Source organism: Chrysochloris asiatica, unplaced genomic scaffold (assembly GCF_000296735.1).
Source record: "Chrysochloris asiatica unplaced genomic scaffold, ChrAsi1.0 scaffold00348, whole genome shotgun sequence".
In the NCBI taxonomy this organism is placed as follows: Eukaryota; Metazoa; Chordata; class Mammalia; order Afrosoricida; family Chrysochloridae; genus Chrysochloris; species Chrysochloris asiatica.
In genome coordinates this window covers 1,691,127-1,709,074 of record NW_006408866.1, presented here as the reverse complement: position 1 = coordinate 1,709,074, position 17,948 = coordinate 1,691,127, and the positions used below count along the sequence as shown (strand labels likewise).

General features: G+C 41.7%; 1 protein-coding gene across 1 annotated transcript in view; it reads right to left on the bottom strand.

Annotated features, from left to right (window-relative positions):
* The window catches only part of LOC102821909 (chromosome unknown open reading frame, human C10orf129), a 39,841-nt gene extending 22,993 nt beyond the window's left edge, over nucleotides 1-16,848 (bottom strand). The window contains exons 1-6 of the mRNA XM_006875976.1: nucleotides 16,831-16,848; nucleotides 16,664-16,686; nucleotides 16,248-16,395; nucleotides 12,803-13,013; nucleotides 7,478-7,685; nucleotides 4,320-4,463 (exon numbers count right to left, since the gene is read on the bottom strand). Of these exons, the coding sequence (XP_006876038.1) occupies nucleotides 4,320-4,463; nucleotides 7,478-7,685; nucleotides 12,803-13,013; nucleotides 16,248-16,395; nucleotides 16,664-16,686; nucleotides 16,831-16,848 (752 nt within the window). The remainder of the gene's footprint in view (nucleotides 1-4,319; nucleotides 4,464-7,477; nucleotides 7,686-12,802; nucleotides 13,014-16,247; nucleotides 16,396-16,663; nucleotides 16,687-16,830) is intronic.
* Between the last annotated feature and the right edge of the window lie 1,100 nt (nucleotides 16,849-17,948).

The window sequence follows — 17,948 nt, the reverse complement described above, 5'->3', positions numbered from 1 at the left end:
GCCCTCTGGATCTAGGTTCCCTCTTGAAAGCTTGTAAGCCAGTTACTTCTTGCTTTTGTAGCGCCCCACCCCCCTTCTTACAAGAAAGATTTGTTTGTTTTTCTTACAGTCCATGGTATTTTCATGCGTATGAAATGATTTACAATTCTATGGCTTGGGTCAGGTTCGTCTCAGACCTCAAATTGATCTCTTTGCTCTTTAACATCTTAAAGAGGTTTTGTGTAGCAGATTTAGCTGATGAAATATGTCATTTGATTTCTTGATTAGTCCTTCCATGAGTGTTGATTTTGGATCCAAGCAAAATGAAGTCTTCAATCTTTTCTCCATTTATCATGATGTTATTTATTGATCCATGTTTTTCACTGAGGTACACTCCATACTGAAGGCTGTGGTCTTTAATCTTTATCAGTATTTTAAGTCCTTTTCACTTTCAGCAAGCAAGATTGTATCATCTGCATATTGCAGTTGTTGATGAGTCTTCCTCCAGTCCTGATGCCATGTTCTCCTTCATATAATCCAACTTCTCAGATTTGTTGAACATACAGATTGAATAAGTATGGTGAAAGGATACAACCCTGGCACATGCCTTTACTGATTTTGAACCATTCAGTATCCCCTTGTTCGGTTCTAACAAGTGCCTGTTTGTGTATGTATGTACAGGTTCTTCATGAGCACAGTTGTGTTATGGAATACCCATTCTTCGTACTGTAAATCCTATCCCCTAACTAACCACAAGGTAGATGCTTCAAACCCACCAACTGCTCCTCAGAAACCTCATACAGGGTCCCTATGAGCGGGAACCAACTTGACGGCACTTGACAAGAACGACAACAATAAGAGTGAAGAAAAGAAGCTCTAGTGGCATGACAGTTAAGCGCTTAACCACTAACGGCAGGACTGGCGGTTGGAACCCACCCAGCGGCTCTGTGGAGAAAAGACTTGGCGATCCGCTCCTGTAAAGATGACAGCCTAGGAAACCCTAAAAGGCAGCTCTGCTCTGTGTCTCAGGATCGCCAGTCAACTCAACAGCAGCACACGAGGTGAAGGAAGCAAGGTCAGGCTGTGCCTGGTCCTATCAGTCAGATGAGAAAGCATTATTCAGGGTGCAGACTGGGGAAGATGTTGGCTCAGGGGTGGGCATCAGTCAGCAGTCTGCTGAGCACTGCCCCAGGGCGGCTGAGCAAATCTGAAAGGTAAGACCTGAAAGAACAAAACTCTTCCCAAGAAACTGCCTGCAACCCTGAACAACGCCCAGGACGGTTGACAAGAATACAAAGCATCCAGCACCCAATACGACCAAGTTCACAATGCCTGTCATCTACTCCAAGATTGTGCTGGTTAGGTCTAGCTAAATCACTTCCAACCCTATGCACAAATGAAACCCTGCTTGATCCTCTGCCACCCTCACAATTGTTGCTACGCTTGAACCCATCTTTGCAGCTACTGAGTCAGCCCTTTTGAGGGTATTTTATCTGACCATCTACTTTACCAAGCACCTCTCTGTCTCCTGGGGCAGGTCTCTCCTGGTAGTACATCACAAAGTACGTGAGATGAAGTCTTTCCATCTCACTTCTAAGGAGCAGTCTGGCTGTACTTCTTCCAAAACACATTCGCTTGTTCTTCTGGCACGATTCACACAGTCCAAAGCCTTTGCATAGTCAATAAAGCACAGGTAAACATCTTTCTGGTATTCGCTGCTTTCACTCAAGATCCATCTTATGTCAGCCATGATATCCCTTGTTCCATGTCCTCTTCTGAATCTGGCTTAAATTTCTAGCAGTTCCCTGTCAGTGTACAGTTGTAACTATTTTTGGAGTCATATTAAGCAAATTCTTACTTGCATGTGATATTAATTATAGTTTGATGATTTCCGCATTCCGTTGGGTCACCTCTCTTTGGAATGGGCACAAATATGGATTTTTTCCCGAATTTCTGGACATAGATGAGTGAGTGAGAGGTCCCAGTGCTGTATCAGTTTGCATTACAGCAGTTCTTAGAGCCTTGCTTTTTGCCAATGCCTTCAGTGCAGCTTGAACTTCTTCCTTCAGTACCATTGGTTCTTGATCCTATGTTATCTCCTTTGTGTTCTTTAAAAGGAACCCAGCTAGGGAGAGAGGCCTCCCGGGTGCTGACAGTGCTGCCTCTATGACTGAAGGTAAGAGGTTCAGGCAGAAGGTCTGAGGACCGCAGGCTCCCCGGGCTCCTCAGCCTGCATGAGAGTGAGCCTCTCAAAGGGCTACTCACCCAGTCCTGTCTGGGCACCTGCCAGCCGGCAGAGATTGGTCAAATAGTCATCCAGATTTTTGAGAATTTTCAGGAAACGGTTCTCCAGAAAGTCGTAGAGGTGGGGGTCTGTGTGGGTAACACTCATGACATGCAGCTCAAAAGGGACTGCCTTAGGTTCTTCTCCAGGACCAGGGCTGCTCCCATGATGTCCAGGATTGTACCCCATGCATCTTGGGCAGCTTCTGCTAGTCCAAGAAGAGAGTGCAGTTGCCCAGCTGGGATTACAGCTTCAAGATACACTACCCTTGTGCTTCTTCGTCGTCAGCTCCCAGAAGCAGTACCCAGACCTTCCAAGGCCACATTGTCACTATGGAACTAGAAGCCCAGAGAGCGCTAGGCTTAAGAGGCAGGCAGATGCAGATTGACCAGATGGTTGATGTCAGCCTCTGCTTTGTTGGAATAATTCTGATGGAGCTGAGAGCTCATGGTTGATAGAGGATTTGCAGATAACTAGAAAACAAACCGGTGTTTACATGCTCCAGGAAACAGGGGATGGCCAAGAAGATGGTCCTAAAGAGGAGACTGTGCCTGAAGAGGATGTTGGATGGTGGTCTGAGGCTGGAAGTGGGGGTCCCCAGATTGGTTCCGTCCAACACTGTTGAAGTAAGAGACTGATACACTGGACCACCAGGCGACCTTCCATATGCTACCTCTGGAAACGGTTGAAGAGTGGTCTGAAAGAAATGGCCTAGCTCTCTCTGGGTTTCTAGTTCCATCGTGACAATGTGGCCTTGGAAGTCAGTGGCCTGGTACACTGACTCTGTATTGCTTCCAACTTCTTTTGATGCATATTTCATAAGACTTTACTTTGTCTTCTTGAAACTACCCTTTGAAATTTTCTGCTCAGCTCTTTTAATTCCTCATTTCTTCTATTTGTTTTAGCTTCTCTATGCTCAAGAACAATTTTCAGAGTCTCTTCTGATACCCATTTAGATCTTTTCTCTCTCTCTCTCTCTCTCTCTCTCTCTCTTTTAAATGACCTTTTTCTTTCTTCCTGTATGATGTTCTTGTATTTGATCATTAGTGTCTAATGTGGACATTCTAGAGTTCGACAGACTAGGAAGAAGGACTTCCGACTGCGTAATGTTTACACACTGGAAACCCTGTGAATAGCTGGGAAACATTGTCAGATATAGTGCCGGAAAATGGAAACATTCTGAATGGCAGCAGAACACTGCCAGATACAGTGCTGGAAGATGAGCCCTTCAGGCTGGAAGGCACTCGTAATACGACTGGGGAAGAGCTACCTCATCAAAGTAGAGTTTACATAATGAAGCAAATAGAGCAAAGCTGTCAGGATCTTCATTTGCTGATGGGGGCTAACTCAAAAGCAGAAGAAATAGCTGCAAACATCCATTAATAATCAGAACATGGAATGTATGAAGTATGCATCTTAAGGAAATTGGAAGTTGTCAGAAATGAATTGGAATGCATAAATATCAATATCCTAGAGATGAGCAAGCTGAAATGGACTGGTATTGGCCAGTTTTGATCAGACAATCATGTAGTTTATTATGCCAAGAAGGTCAAATTGAAGAGGAACGGGGGTCACATTCACTGGCAAAAAGAACATTTCAAAAACATTTCATGCAAATACCTTTTTTAAACAACATAAAAGGTGACCATACACACGGACATTTTTAAAAGGGTAGCATGATGATATACATTTTTTATCTTAGCTGCTGACTCTACAACCCAAGTGTGACTTGAGCTGCATTTGTCACTTCACATCGTGGTCAACATACTTGTTCACCATGGGTCTGGTAGCATCGAGCAACAAGCAACACACAATAGTGTCCTTCCCTGGATCCTTCCCCACTGACACAGACACACGGCTCCTCCTCTCTCTTCTCAGGCTCTTAGATTTATGACTCAATTTTCATTTGACCCTTTCATGTATACCCTCCTCACTCTGCTTTCAAACCTGTCCTTTCCCTTCATATTGACATTTTCTGCAGACTAGGGTGAGAAACTCCATTCTTACTTTGGGCACGTGTCATTAATTCTCCTTTTACCCAACAAGAGAACTGTACCTTGAAGCCTGGCTAAATAGCATTCCTAAGCCATACTGGGAGTATTCGACCAGTTTAGGAGCTCCAGTTGTCTTGTTGGTGAAGAAGAAGGCCATTGGATCTTGACTCTTGGTGTCCACACAGGTTTGCTTTGGAAGGGTAACTCTGTAAATCATGGAAGAGGTCACAGTGAGTTTTAGATTCAATTTGGTAATCAATTTGTTTCAATTTTGAAAATAGTGGCCCATGTACAGTGAAGTTTGTGAAAACTAGAACTCATTGGGACTGCCTTATTTTTCCCCATCTTGCAAGTTTTCTACCATTAACAGGATACAGGCTTATCGCTTTTCTTTTTAATTGGACCAGAATCATTTTATTGAAGTACCATGTATAAGTGTTACCCAAAATCAATGGAACTCTGGTAGCATAGTGGTTACGAGTTGGGCTCAAGATCTGCAGTTTGAAACCACCAACTGTTAGGTGGGAGAAAGATGAGGCTTTCTGCTCTTGTAAAGATTTACAGCCTCGGAAACCCTACACAGGTCTTAGTGAGTCAGAACCAACTCCACTGCACACCACCATCAGCACCATGCCCCCCACACTAAGCAGTCTTACTATTGTTTTATTGCTATTAGTGGAAAATATTAGAATTTTTCTTCTCTTACATGTTTTCGCCTTATATAGGTTTCAGTTTATACAGGTTTTACTGTATATTAAGGGATGATTTTTTTCTTGAAAAAATATTTATATTAATTTTTTGCAAAAGAGGATGATCCGAGGTGGTGAGCTAGGCAGATACACCATCCAGACCCTCTACAACAAAGACCTGAGAAATCAAGTGAAACAGAAACAGATTGTCATCCTGAAACTCAGATCTTGAAAATAAAAGATGAAGAAGTAGATCAAATACCAATGAGAGGAAGAGACTAAATGAAAACAGAAAACAGGGAGGTATATAGAGTGGTAAACTTCTAACTGGCACAGCATGGCCATTTTGAATTATTGTAGACAGTGTTCTGATTGGCACAGGAGCCAGATAACTGGCTTAGCTTGCCCGGGACTGCATCAGCACCTCCCCTTTACCTTATACAACCTTCTGGGACCAGAGGCGTGTTCTTACCACCATCCCTGCCCATCTGATGACTGGTCAAATCCCTCTGCACACACTCCAAGTGTTTGATTTTCACTGCTGCTTCCTTGAATGTTGATAGTTGATCCAAGAAGAATGAAGTCCTTGACAACTTCAGTCTTTTCTTTGTTGATAAGAATGTTGTTTATTGGTCCAGTGGTGAGGATTTTTGTTTTCTTTTCATTGAGATGTAATCTATACTGAAGGCTGTGCTCTTTGATCTTCATCAGTAAATGTTTTAAGTCTTCTTCACTTTCAGCAAGCAAGGTTGTATCATCTGCACATAGCAGGTTGCTAATAAGTCTTCCTCCAATCCTGGTGCCACATTTTTCTTCATATAACCCAGCTTCTCAGATTATTTGCTCAGCATGCAGGTTGAATAAGTACAATGAAAGAATACAACCTTGTCGCATACCTTTTTAAATTTTAAAACATTCAGTGTTCCTATGTTTTGTTTGAACAACTGCTTCTTGGTCCAGGTACAGATTCCTCATGAGCACAATTAAGTTTTCCAGAATATTCATACTTCACAATGTTGTCCATAGCTTGTCATGATCCACACAATCAAAAGACTTTGCATAGTCAATAAAGCACAGATAAACATCTTTCTGATATTCTCTGCTTTTTCAGCCAAGATCCATCAGACATCAGCAATGATATCCCTTGTTCCACAGTCTCTTCTGAATCCGGCTTGAACCTCTGAAAGTTCTTTGTATGATTTTAGCCGTTTTTGTATTACGTTTAGTAAAACTTTACTCGCATGGGATATCCAAGAGTTTGTTCAGATTTCCGTATTCCATTGGGTCACCTCTCTTTGGAATGGGCACAAATATGGATCTCTTCCAATCAGTCAGCCAGATAGTTGTCTTCCAAGTTTCTTGGCAGAGATGAGTGAGTTCCTCCTGTGCTGCCTTGCTTTCTTGAAAGATTTCAATTTTTATTCCATTAATTCCTGGTGCCTTGTTCTTTGACAATTCCTTCAATGCACCTTGGACTTCCTCCTTCAGTATCAGACGGCCACCACTCATCTGTCAGTTTGTCATACTGTGGTACTTGTGAGTTGCTGTGATTCTGAAAGCTATATCACCGATATTTTAAATACCAGCAGGGTTACCCATGGTGGACAGGTTTCAGATGAGCTTCCAGACAAAGACAGACTAGGAAGAAAGAGTGACGAACTATTTCTGAATATTTAATCACTGAAAACCACACCAGGTAGGCACACATTAACTTGGGTGAAGGGAAAGGCAATCTACAACAAGGGGCCAGCACAAAATTATCAGGATCAAAGAAGACACAGCGTAGATCACAAGACTTAAAGGCAATAAGGATAAATATTATCACAGAACACTCCTGGAATGGCCGTTGTAACAATAATCTGTCTAGACCGTTGTCTCCGTGAGGACATGGACTTTGCCTGTCTTATTCACCTATGTATCCCTGGACACTGAAATATGAATTTTTAGCTAAACTCAAGTTGAAAATGGCATCGTCCCATTGTTTGAATAAGTATTTTTGTATTTATAAATGAAAATTTATGGGTGAGTGTTATTTAAAAATGTATACTTGTTGTTGGTAAGTACCATGGAGTCGGTTCCAACTCATAGCTACCCTGCACAGGGTTTCCGAGGCTGTAAATCTTTAGGGGAGCAGAAGGCCTCATCTTTCTTCCGCAGAACAGCTGGTAGTTTCGAACTGGCAACCTTGAGGTTATCAGCCTGATTCATCACCACTATGCTACCAGAGTGTATACTACTAGTCATTTACATGTCTATATCCTCCTCCCCTTGTTTCACTCTCTCCCAGATTGAACCCTTAGGTATGAATCAGGAAATGAGACTTTGACTCCAATTAAGAGCTTGAAAAGTACACCAGGAATTTTTGTGTGATTGTTGGGGAATAATGTGCTTTCAGTCAATGACCATTATTCGTATTCACCCAGTTATTCTGCTGATATCATCTGAGTTTTATCAGTGCCCCTGACACATCATCCTCCCTTCCCAAATCAGACATTTTCTTCCTCAGTGCTTCACTTTCGGTTCTCACTCACCGAATCAACTCCTTGAAATCCAGCCACCCATCACAGCTCTTATCTGACACCAGAAGCTTGGTCTTCAAGGTGGGGCATTTAGACACAACAGAGTCTACAATTGGGGCCACAGTCTCATCGACCACAATGCACTGAGCCCTAGATATGTTTAATCGATAGAGAATTTCCTTGGCGGTCAGTAGGGAGGGCCCAGGCACAAAGCTGATTCCTGAACAACAAAAATAAAACATACACATATATACCAATACATATATACACAGCAAAACACACACCAACTCAACAGTTTCTACTTGTACCATTAAGTGACATTAATTGTATTCTTTAGTTGGACTATTGTCACCCTCCTTTTTTGAGTTCTTCCTCCTCCAGTAACATAAATGGACTGCCCCCCCTAAAGTTCCTACCTAATCTTTAAGTTGCTTCCTTTGTTTTTTAACTAGTTGAGCTAAATTTTGGTTTTAGAAGACTTGAGATGATACTTTTGGTTTAAAGTTTTGGGCAATAGTTAGGGGTTTATCCGACCTGGGAGTCTGTAGTCTGTGAGAATTTGAAAGTCTGTTTTACTTTCCCCCATTTTGATCAGAATGTTTCATCAAAATGTTCACTCTTGGTAGCTGAGCACCATCTAGTCCTTATGGTCTAATGACAAAGGAGACAGTTGTTCATGGAGTCAATTAGCCACGCATTTCATATCCTATTCCAGACTCTCCTTCTGTTGGCACTGTGACTAGAGACTGTGTTGGGCCTTGGCTAGCCATTTCTAGGTGTTGGACACCAGGCACTGCCTATGCATTAGGAGGTAGAATTGGAGCACTAATCTGTTACTAAGCCATAAGCCAGTTAACTGGGATGGTTCATGAAACCATGACTCTAAACCTCCAAACCAAGCAATCAAATCCCATGAGGTTTTTATCTGTACATAAGTAACTTCAACAGTTAACTCTTGTTGTTATATGCATCGATCACACAGCTTTTTCCAGTTCAAGTTTTTACAGCTGTACAACTTATCGATAACAATTACAATAATCAGATTGCAACCCACCCTTAATCAATGCTGTATTTCTATCATTAGCCTCTCCTTTCCCCCTTCCCTCCCACTCCTTATAGCCACTAATAAACTTTGGTCTCTATATATTTGCCCTTTCTTATCTCTTTAAGTGAGGTCATACCAATACATATCCTTTTGTGATTGACTTTTTTCACTCAGTATAATGTCTTCCAGCTTCATTCACATTGTACCACTTATCAAGACTCTATTTCTTCCACTAGTTGAATAGTATTCCACTGCATGTAATATACCGTATTTTGTTTAACCATCCGTCTGTTCATGGATATTTAGCTTGTTTCTACTTTTGGTTATTGTGAACGATGCTTCAGTGAATGCTGGTGTACAAGTCTCCGAGTCTCCAATTGGAATTACTGGGTCATAGCATAGTTCTACTTCTAGTGTTTTGAGGATCCACCACACTGTTTTCCACAGTGGCAGTGGGTAAGGGTTCAAATTTCCCTACTTCCTTGCCAACACTTACTTTAAAATTTTTATCTTACCCATTCTAGTGGGAGTGAAATGATATTGCAATTTTGATCCTTACCTCTCTGATAGATAATGATACTACTGAGTATCTTTTTGTGTGTTAGATGGTCATTTAAATGCCCTCTTTGCTGAAATGTCAATTTCTTTGTTTATTTTATGGTTGGGTTGTCTTTGTGAAGTAGTTAAAGTTTGAAATATATTTTGGTTATTAGATCCTTGTCAGATACATGGTCTCTGAAGATATTCGTCCAGTTGTCTTTTCATGTTTTTGATATAATTTTTTGATGAACAAAAACCTTGAATTTTTCTGAGGTCCCGTTTATGTATTTTGTCTTTTGCTATTTACGCTTTGGTGATTGATTATATTGCAGAATCCATTGTTAAAAGCTAGGCCTGATAATATTACCTCTGCTTAAGAATTTTATGGTTTTAATTTATACATTTAGTTCTTTAACACATTTGGAATTAGTTTTGATGTATGGTATGTTGCGTGGATCCTATTATTTTTTTAGCATGTGGAAATCCAATTTTCTCAACTCTGTTCATTAAAGAAACTCTTGTTTCCCCATTAATATCCTTGTGAAAAATCAGTAGGCCATAAATGTGCAGTTTATTTCAGAATTCTCAATTCTACTCCCCTGGTCTATGTGTTTGTTGTTAGACTGGCACCACATTGTTTTGATTACTAGAGCTGTAGAGTATGATTCAAAATGAGAACATGTGAGTCGTCTACTTGTTCTTTCAACATTGTTCTAGCTACTCAGGGCCTCTTGCCATTTCATATCAAGTTAAGGATTGGTTTTTCTATTTCTATAAAGAGGTGTTAGAATGTTGATTGGGATTGAATTGAATATATAGATTGCTTTGAATAGTTTTGATATCTTAACAATATTAAGTCTTTCAATCAAATATGGAACATGGAACATCTTTCCATTTATTTAAGTCTTAATCTTTCAGCAGTGTTTATAGTTTTCATTATATAAATCCTTCACATCCATGGCTAGATTTATTCCTAGGCATTTCATTCTCTTAGATGCTATTGTAAATGAGTTGTTTCCCTTTCAGATTTCTCGTTGCTAGGAGTCCTGGTGTGATGCTGTGGGTAAATGTGCTGGACTGCAAAGTCGTTATGAACTGCAAGGTTGGCAGTTCCAGCTCACCAGCTGCTCCTTGGAAACTCTTTACAGGGTCACTATGGGTCGGAACTGACTTGACGGCACTTAACAACAACAACAACAACAATAAGATGTATAGAAGCCCAACTAGATTTTGTTTGTTGACCTTGAATCCCTCAGCTTTTCTAAATTCCTCTATTAGCTCTTTTCAATTAAAAACAAAAAAAAATTTCTGCTCTGGTCTTTGTTATTTCCTTTCTTCTGGTAGGTTTACACTTAGGTTACTCTTCTAGTTCCTGGAGTTGTAGATTTAGGCTGTTCATTTAAGATCTTTCTTCTTTCTTCATGTAGGCATTTGTAGCTGTAAGTTCTCCTCTGACTATTACATTTGCTGCATTTCATGCATTTTGTTATATTGCACTTTCATTTTGACTCTAAGAAACTTGTGATATCACTTTTGATTTCTTCCTAGGTCAAATATCGTTTTTAACATTTCATTTTCTTTGTGGCCAATTAAAATTTTATTTTAATACATTATATGAGGTCATCTTTTATCTTTCCAAATTGTTGCTGTTAAGTGCTGTCGAGTCAGTTCTGACTCATAGCAACCCTGTATAGGGTTTCCGATGAGTGACTGGTTTATTTGAACTGTGTACATTAGTCCTCAAGTGAGGCACCTGCCCTGTAGATTGTATGCTGGGCATTTCTTACACTGGTGATATTAAAAATAGCATATTGTTGGAACTAGGATAAACTAGTTAAAATAAAATGGACAGCCCAGACACAGACCCGAGTACATAGAAGAATCTAGAATGTCATTTCAAACCAGTATCACAGTTTAGGTTAATTCTTTAATGATTTGTCTCTCATACTTTGGATATATTGTCAGGAGGGACCAGTCGCTGGAGAAGGATATCATGTTTGGTAAGGTGGAGGGTCAGAGACTAAGAAAAGACCCCCAGCGAGATGGATTGGCAAAGTGGCAGCATTAATGGGCTGAAGCATGGCAACGATAATGAGGTTGGCCCAGGATTGGGCAGTGTTTTGTTCTGCTGTGCATAAGGTCGCTATGAGTTGGTACCGACTCGATGGCAACTAACAACAACAACAAATTTGGAAAGAGACTTCATTTTGCTTGGATCCACAATCAACACTCATGGAAGCAGCAGTCAAGTACTTAAGTGGCATATTGCATTAGGCAAATCTGCTGCCAAAGACCCCTCTCACATGTCAAAAAACAAAGATATCAATCTGGGCCACCAGAAATTCTTGGCCTCAGATAAAAAGAGTTTCTGGTGGCTCAGACTGAAATGGTCTGTGTCCTTTCTCAGATACGGATCATTCGTCCTTCAGGATAAATCACTCCACAGGAAGTTGGGGAACTTTGGGAGTCTGGGTAGGACATTAGGACAGGAATCACTTCCTCTTCTTTCATGTGTACCTTACCCACACCTGACAATCTAAAACACTCCTTTCTTTGAATCACTTTTCTAAGCTATCTCAACTTGTAGCTGGTTTAGAAGGCAAAAGCAATAGGGTGGGCCATTCATGGTAGTTGATAGTGATGTAAGTTTTTCCCATGTCATTGACACTTGTATTTCCATAGGAACCTTCCAATCACCAAAGAGATGTCTGTGTCCGACTTGAGAATAGAATGTTAGGTACTATGGCAGACAAAGGAGATTGGTGTCCAGGGTGGGCTGTTTACGATATTCTTGGCTTCGCACTGTGGTGAGTTAGTTCATGCCAGTGGAACTTATGTGGCGGTATAAGTCTGAGAGGTGAGGATGGAATGCCCACAGAGAGTTTCTCTATCCTGTTGTTGTTGTTAATTGCCATAGAGTCAACTCTGACTCATAGTGGCCTTGTATAGGGTTTCCGAAGAGCAGCTGGTACGTGTGAACTGCCGACCTTGTGGTTCACAGTCCAGTGATCTTACACACCACCACACCAGGAGTCCTAACAGTATGTGAAACCATCTCCATCTAGCTCTGATTGAGGGTGATTCTGAAGGACTCTACAAAACTGGACGTAGTAGGCCCTTTACAGGGTCGGAGTATCTTGGCAGTATCAATGTGCTGGCTGATGATTAAAAGGATGGAGGTTCAAGTCCACCCAGAGGCACCTCAAAGAAAGTTCTGGTGACCTACTTCTGCAAAGTCAGCCCCTGAACGCCCTACGGAGCACAGTTCTACTCTGACACACAGGGGTTAACCATGAGTCGTATTTGACTTGACAGCAACTGGTTAGACATGTTCCCACACTCTCTGTTTATAAATGGGAAAACTGAAGCCCAGAGAGGGGAATGTGGGGTTGCTAAGTCTGCTACCCTGATGTTAGCTGAGGTTTATGTTTCCTTGGAATGACAGATAATTAAGCACCTTATACAGCTTACAGGCTTTAAAATTTCATAACAACCCCGAAGTCTGGTACTTTCATTGTCTCTGTTTCATAGACAAGAATATGAGGCTCAGAGAGCCATAACATTACAAAGTGGCAAATGGTGGATCTTGACTTCAAACTGGCCTCTTTAAAAATTAAAAATAAAAAAAAGCCATCCAGTGGGATGAACTCAAGGATCCGGAGGATAGCCTTTTAACATCCCTTCATTTTGTGAATGATGTGGCTGGCATCCCTGTGGGTCCTGACCCCGGAGTTCCCTGTCTGGTGCCTTACCCAATCTCACACAGGCCAGGTAAATCCAGTAGGTCTCAGATGAAGGAGGTAGGAGTATCATCAGCCGGTCCCCTTGGCGGAGGGTACAGATGTCTGACAGGATGCTGGCTGCCTTCTGGGAGAAACGAACCAGCCTCTCAAAGCTCCATCTCATCTCCAGTCCTTTGGCATTTATCTCCCAGAGTGCTGGGAAAGAACCTCTGCGCCAATCCTAAACGGGTGATGTTCAAGACATCAGTCAGCGACTGAAGCTACCTCTTTACCAGCTCTCCCCCTTGACTGGCTACATCTTGAGAAGGGATAGGATGCCTGAGGCACTGAGGCAGTGACTCTTTCTCAACTGGTTTGGAACTATTTTCATGTTTAATAGCCAGCGTGGCATTACTGGTGCACCGTGCTGAATAACAACGCCAGCCTGAGGGAAGAAACTTCCGAGAAAACTCAACCTTTGGGGTGCTGAAACAAGCTTTGCCCAGAGGTAGCAAATATTTTTCAGGACACGTTCTTCTTTGTTGGAAAAAAATGCCCTCCTCTTACCTGCTTCTGGTTCTATTCTTGTCCCTAAACATACCTTATTCATTGCACAATGAAAGTTATTTTTCAGTGATAAAACATTTTGTAGTCATCTTATATTTCATTTTTGACATGATGGTCACCATGTCAGTGCAGCAAAACTTTTAAATGTCTCTTCTAGCAATAGTCTTTGTAAACGCCCACCAAACAACTTTTCCTGATGAGTTTGGTAAGAAAAGGTGGGGGAAGATGCTGACGCGTTACATGATTCAACTGTGACTGTTAACAGGGTCAGCTGTCGTTGTAAAACTTGGAACTCTTACATGGGTATTAAACGATCCATCTCACAAACAGGAGGGGGCAATCTCACCGCCATGGAAGACAAAGAGCCAGGAGTGGGGCGTGTCCTTTGGCCTCCAAGATCCCTGTGCATTGAACCAACCTCCTCCTCCCAGGACAGAGAGCTGTGAGACTGAAGAGGCTGAGGAACAGCAGCAGCAGAGCCAAGAGCCAGACAACAAGACAGAGCAGTGGACTTCCTAGGCCAAGGAACAAATGAAGATGGGTGACTTTGGACAGGAGACTTGCTTGCAGAGTGGTGGCCTCCAGGAGCATGATTTGGTACTAAGTTTGCTGACCCTGGAACCTAGAGTGGGATGCTCTCAGGCTGAGGCTTGGAGTGGAGTGGTACGTCTTGTTATCATGAACCAGCAGTGCTTTGTAACATTGTCCAGGCAGAGAGAAGCCTGCAGTTAAGCATGGCTGGGGAGAGGCTGTCCTGACCGGAAGAACTATGCCCCGAACATTCCTGAACCTGAATTTTAACCTGGTTGTTACTGTTACGTGCCATGGAGTCAATTCCGACTCATAGTTTCCCTGCACAGGGTTTCCGAGGCTGTAAATCTTTACGGGAGCAGAAAGTCTTTACGGAACAGCTGGTAGTTTCGAACTGCTGACCTTGTGGTTCACAGCCCGATTTGTAACCACGATGCTACCAGAGCTCCTTTATAACCTGGTAGCTTCCCAAATAAACACCATCTCTGTGAGTATGGCATCGGAATCTGTAGTGACCATTGCAATGAATAATTGAACCCAGCTGAGTAGAGACTGCTATTGGAACCATTTTTTTTTCTTCTTACAATCATGTTGTTTGATACAATGACAATTTTGAAAGGGAAGAATTTCCTTTTTAATACTGCATAGTGAAGGCACAGATTCAGGCACCTAGAACGTTCACAGTCCCTCTGTTCTGGTTGAACCGCCCTTTCACGCCAGATGACAGATTACCCTCTCACCCACCTCGCTCCTCTCCGCCCTATCTTTCCCTGGCTTCTTCCCTCCTTCTCTTTTTTTCCTAAATTGATTTTCCCTTTAAAACCTTTTCCCCTCACCCTTCCTCCAGCTCTTTCTCTCCACTTTCTTCTGTTCCCTTCACCTGGCTTGGAACAACTCAGAAGTTAACACAGTTTTATTTTAGAATCTCTCATTAAAGCAGTGTCCCCCAATTTGACAAAAAAACAGCAACCCCCCCCCATCAACTTTCTATTTGTTTCCAACCCTATTTTTATGGTTTTGGGGGATGGGCTATGGACCTGTAGCTATTTGCATAGATTTTTTTATGGTTCTCCTTTGAACTGTTGCAGATGCAAACAACAGAGATAGCATTTCATTCTGTGACTGGGAGTAATTCCGATTTCAGTTCTAAAACATCCTTCTGTGTACCCTGTGGTTCAATTAGCAGCTGTCTTAAGCATCACTCAAAAACCTTCAGGGGCTCTCTGCAACCACCAGATATGGTCCAAACTCCTGGCCTTGCCTTCCAGTCAAATTTCCGTCAAAATTTTCAGCCATTTTCTCCTCATACCTCACTGCTCCTCTATACAGTTCTATGTGCAGCCAGACGCCCAGGAACACTCTCGTGTTTTCTTACTGCATGTTCTACTCATACAGATGCGCTTGTCTAGATTCCTCTTCCTGTATCTCTTTGTTGAAATTTGACCCACTCATTAGGATCCTTATGAAAATGTATCTCACGTAATCCCCTTATTCCCTGTCCTACAGCACTCTGTAAACCCCCTGCTATCAAGTCAGTTCACACTCACAGAGACCCTGTAATAGGGTTTCCCAGACTATCATTCTTTACGGGAGCAGATAGCCTCATGTTTCTCTTGAAGAGCAACTGGTGGTTTGCCTAGCAGCCCGCTGTTTATTCCACGGTTCTACCAGGGCTCCTTATAGAACTTTGGAACTGTTGGTTCCAAACAAGGCACTAGAATGTAAGGTTTGTTTTCTGTTTGGCATCTAAAATTTTGAACATGTTAGGAGATTCCCAAAAGATGTTTGTTGATTAGAAATAAATCAAATCATTCTGATGATAATTACTAGTGATAATAACTTTAATTGAGTGCTTACTAGGTACCAAGTTTTGTGCTTTTCATCGAGTATCTTATCTCATTTAATCTCAACTACCCTATGAAAATGGTGTACCACACCATGTGTGGTGCTGCAGGATAATGCACTCAACCGCATGGTCAGTTTGAACCATAAGGTTGGTTGTTCAAACTCACTAGCTGCTCCTCAGAAGCCCTGTACAGGGTCACTGAGAATTGGAACTGACTCAACAGCACTTAACCACAAAACAGCATCCTTATGAAACTGGTACCATTAATATCTCCATTTTACCAAGGGAGAACTAAGCTTCTATGGGGTAGCTTGCTAAGGTCACATGACTCGCTAGTAACAGAACCAGTATTTGAGCACAGCTCTATCTGACTGCCATATCTGTGTTCTTTATCACTGCTATAATATCTCTCCTCCAAATTTGCACTCTGGTGCCAGGCACACTTCGGTTTTGAATCTTATCATCTTTGGTCATAAATTAGACAGTTGTCACCGGCCCATATTTCCAAAATTAGAAAGCAATAAGTTTTACCTTTTCTAGTTGGGACCATTGGTCCAGTACATCCTTTGCAAAATTAAAATACTGGGGAACTTCTTGTCCCAGAGGTCTTTGGTCAGATGATTTAGTGGCCCAAATAGCAAAATTTTGCTTTGGTTTATAGCAGGCTTTACATCCAAATCTGGAACACCGGATTAAAGAGACGAGTTGAAACGGGCCTGTCATTTGGCTTGGACAGGGAACCACCTAGGTTTGTAGAGAGAATCTTAGAGGTTACAGTGCTGAGAAGGCAAACATATTCCTTATAAATACAAGTAACAGACCACTGGGGACAAAACACAGGCGCACAAATAATTACCAACTGTATAGCAGCCTCACCGAGGGGACTTCAGATGTTTCGAGGATGGTAGAGCTGGTGTTGCCGTCTGTCTCCTCTGAAATCTGCTTACCTTTTACAATTTAGTTCCTGGTTCTGGGGAAAAAGACATTTCCCTGGATCTTGATAAGACTAAGTCTTGATTCTCTTTCATTGGCTCCGGAACCTCAGAGAGCTTCTCCATTTCTTGTAGGAGGCAGGGCTTTAGGGTTGTGAAGCAAGCAGGAACAGTGGGTGTACCTTGATTTTTAACCTCATGCTGGTAGAAATAGGTCACAGACAATTGTGCCAAGTGTGGTGGAAAAGAAGATCACAGATACGGAATTTAAATATGACTTTTATCACTTAAAAGAACATGCGCTGCAGAAAAGAAAGGGATTGCTCATCATCCAGAAAAGATAATTCCACAGTCTGGTTCTTACCCAACACCCTCTGGGGTGTTGAAAATCTTGCAACATTTCTGTAGGAAGAAAGGATAGAACATGAAGTTATGAGTTAGTAAAGGTTAACAGAAGGAGGGTGTTGTCTGTCAGTTGCTCAGCAAAGAATCACATTAGAAAGTCTGGAGAGAGTGAGAGAAAAATCTGCAGCAAAACTCAGAATTGGAAAGACTAGACTTACTGGTTAGAGACTGGTGGAACCCCAGGTCTGGAAATGAACTCAGCTTCAATTTTCAGCCAAATAATAGACAGGTTTGTAAGTGGAACAGTAACACTAGGGCTACCTTAGAAAGTCAGCCATTTGAGATAAACAATGGCAGCATTTACCCAAGGGCAAAGTTCAGAAACCTTAGGAAAGAAGGAGGAATGAAAACAGGAAACACTGGTAGGAAGTGGGGTAAGGGATGTTGCAGTGTGGAGATTGCAGTCAGTGAGATGAAACAACATGTGCAGGGATTGTTGGACAGAAAACTGACCTACTCTGTAAACCTTCACCCAATTCACTCTAAAGGGAAGGAAAATGAGGATGCTGACATTTATAAAAAGGCTTATAGTATTTGCCCAATAAAATATTACAGTTTTGTAGAAATTCAAACTTTGTTTTCTTAGCTAAGTGATGTGTCACTTTTCAATTGGAGGATGGTTTTCTTTATCCCAATTCTTGACTCTGTTTCTGATCATAGTGGAGAAGAAACAGTGATGGGTTGGATTACTCACGTTCCGGAAACCCAGGAGTGATGGTTTGAATAGAATGAACTTGTGTATCTACTTACATAACATTAGCACCAAAGGATTTTCAGCAGATAATTTAATTAAAATCCAGTCAATAACTTCTTATTTTCCTTAAAATGAACAAATTCCTTACCATAGTATATTAGATAGAGGTTTGGGTGCTCAACGAAGATCCAAAATTATAGG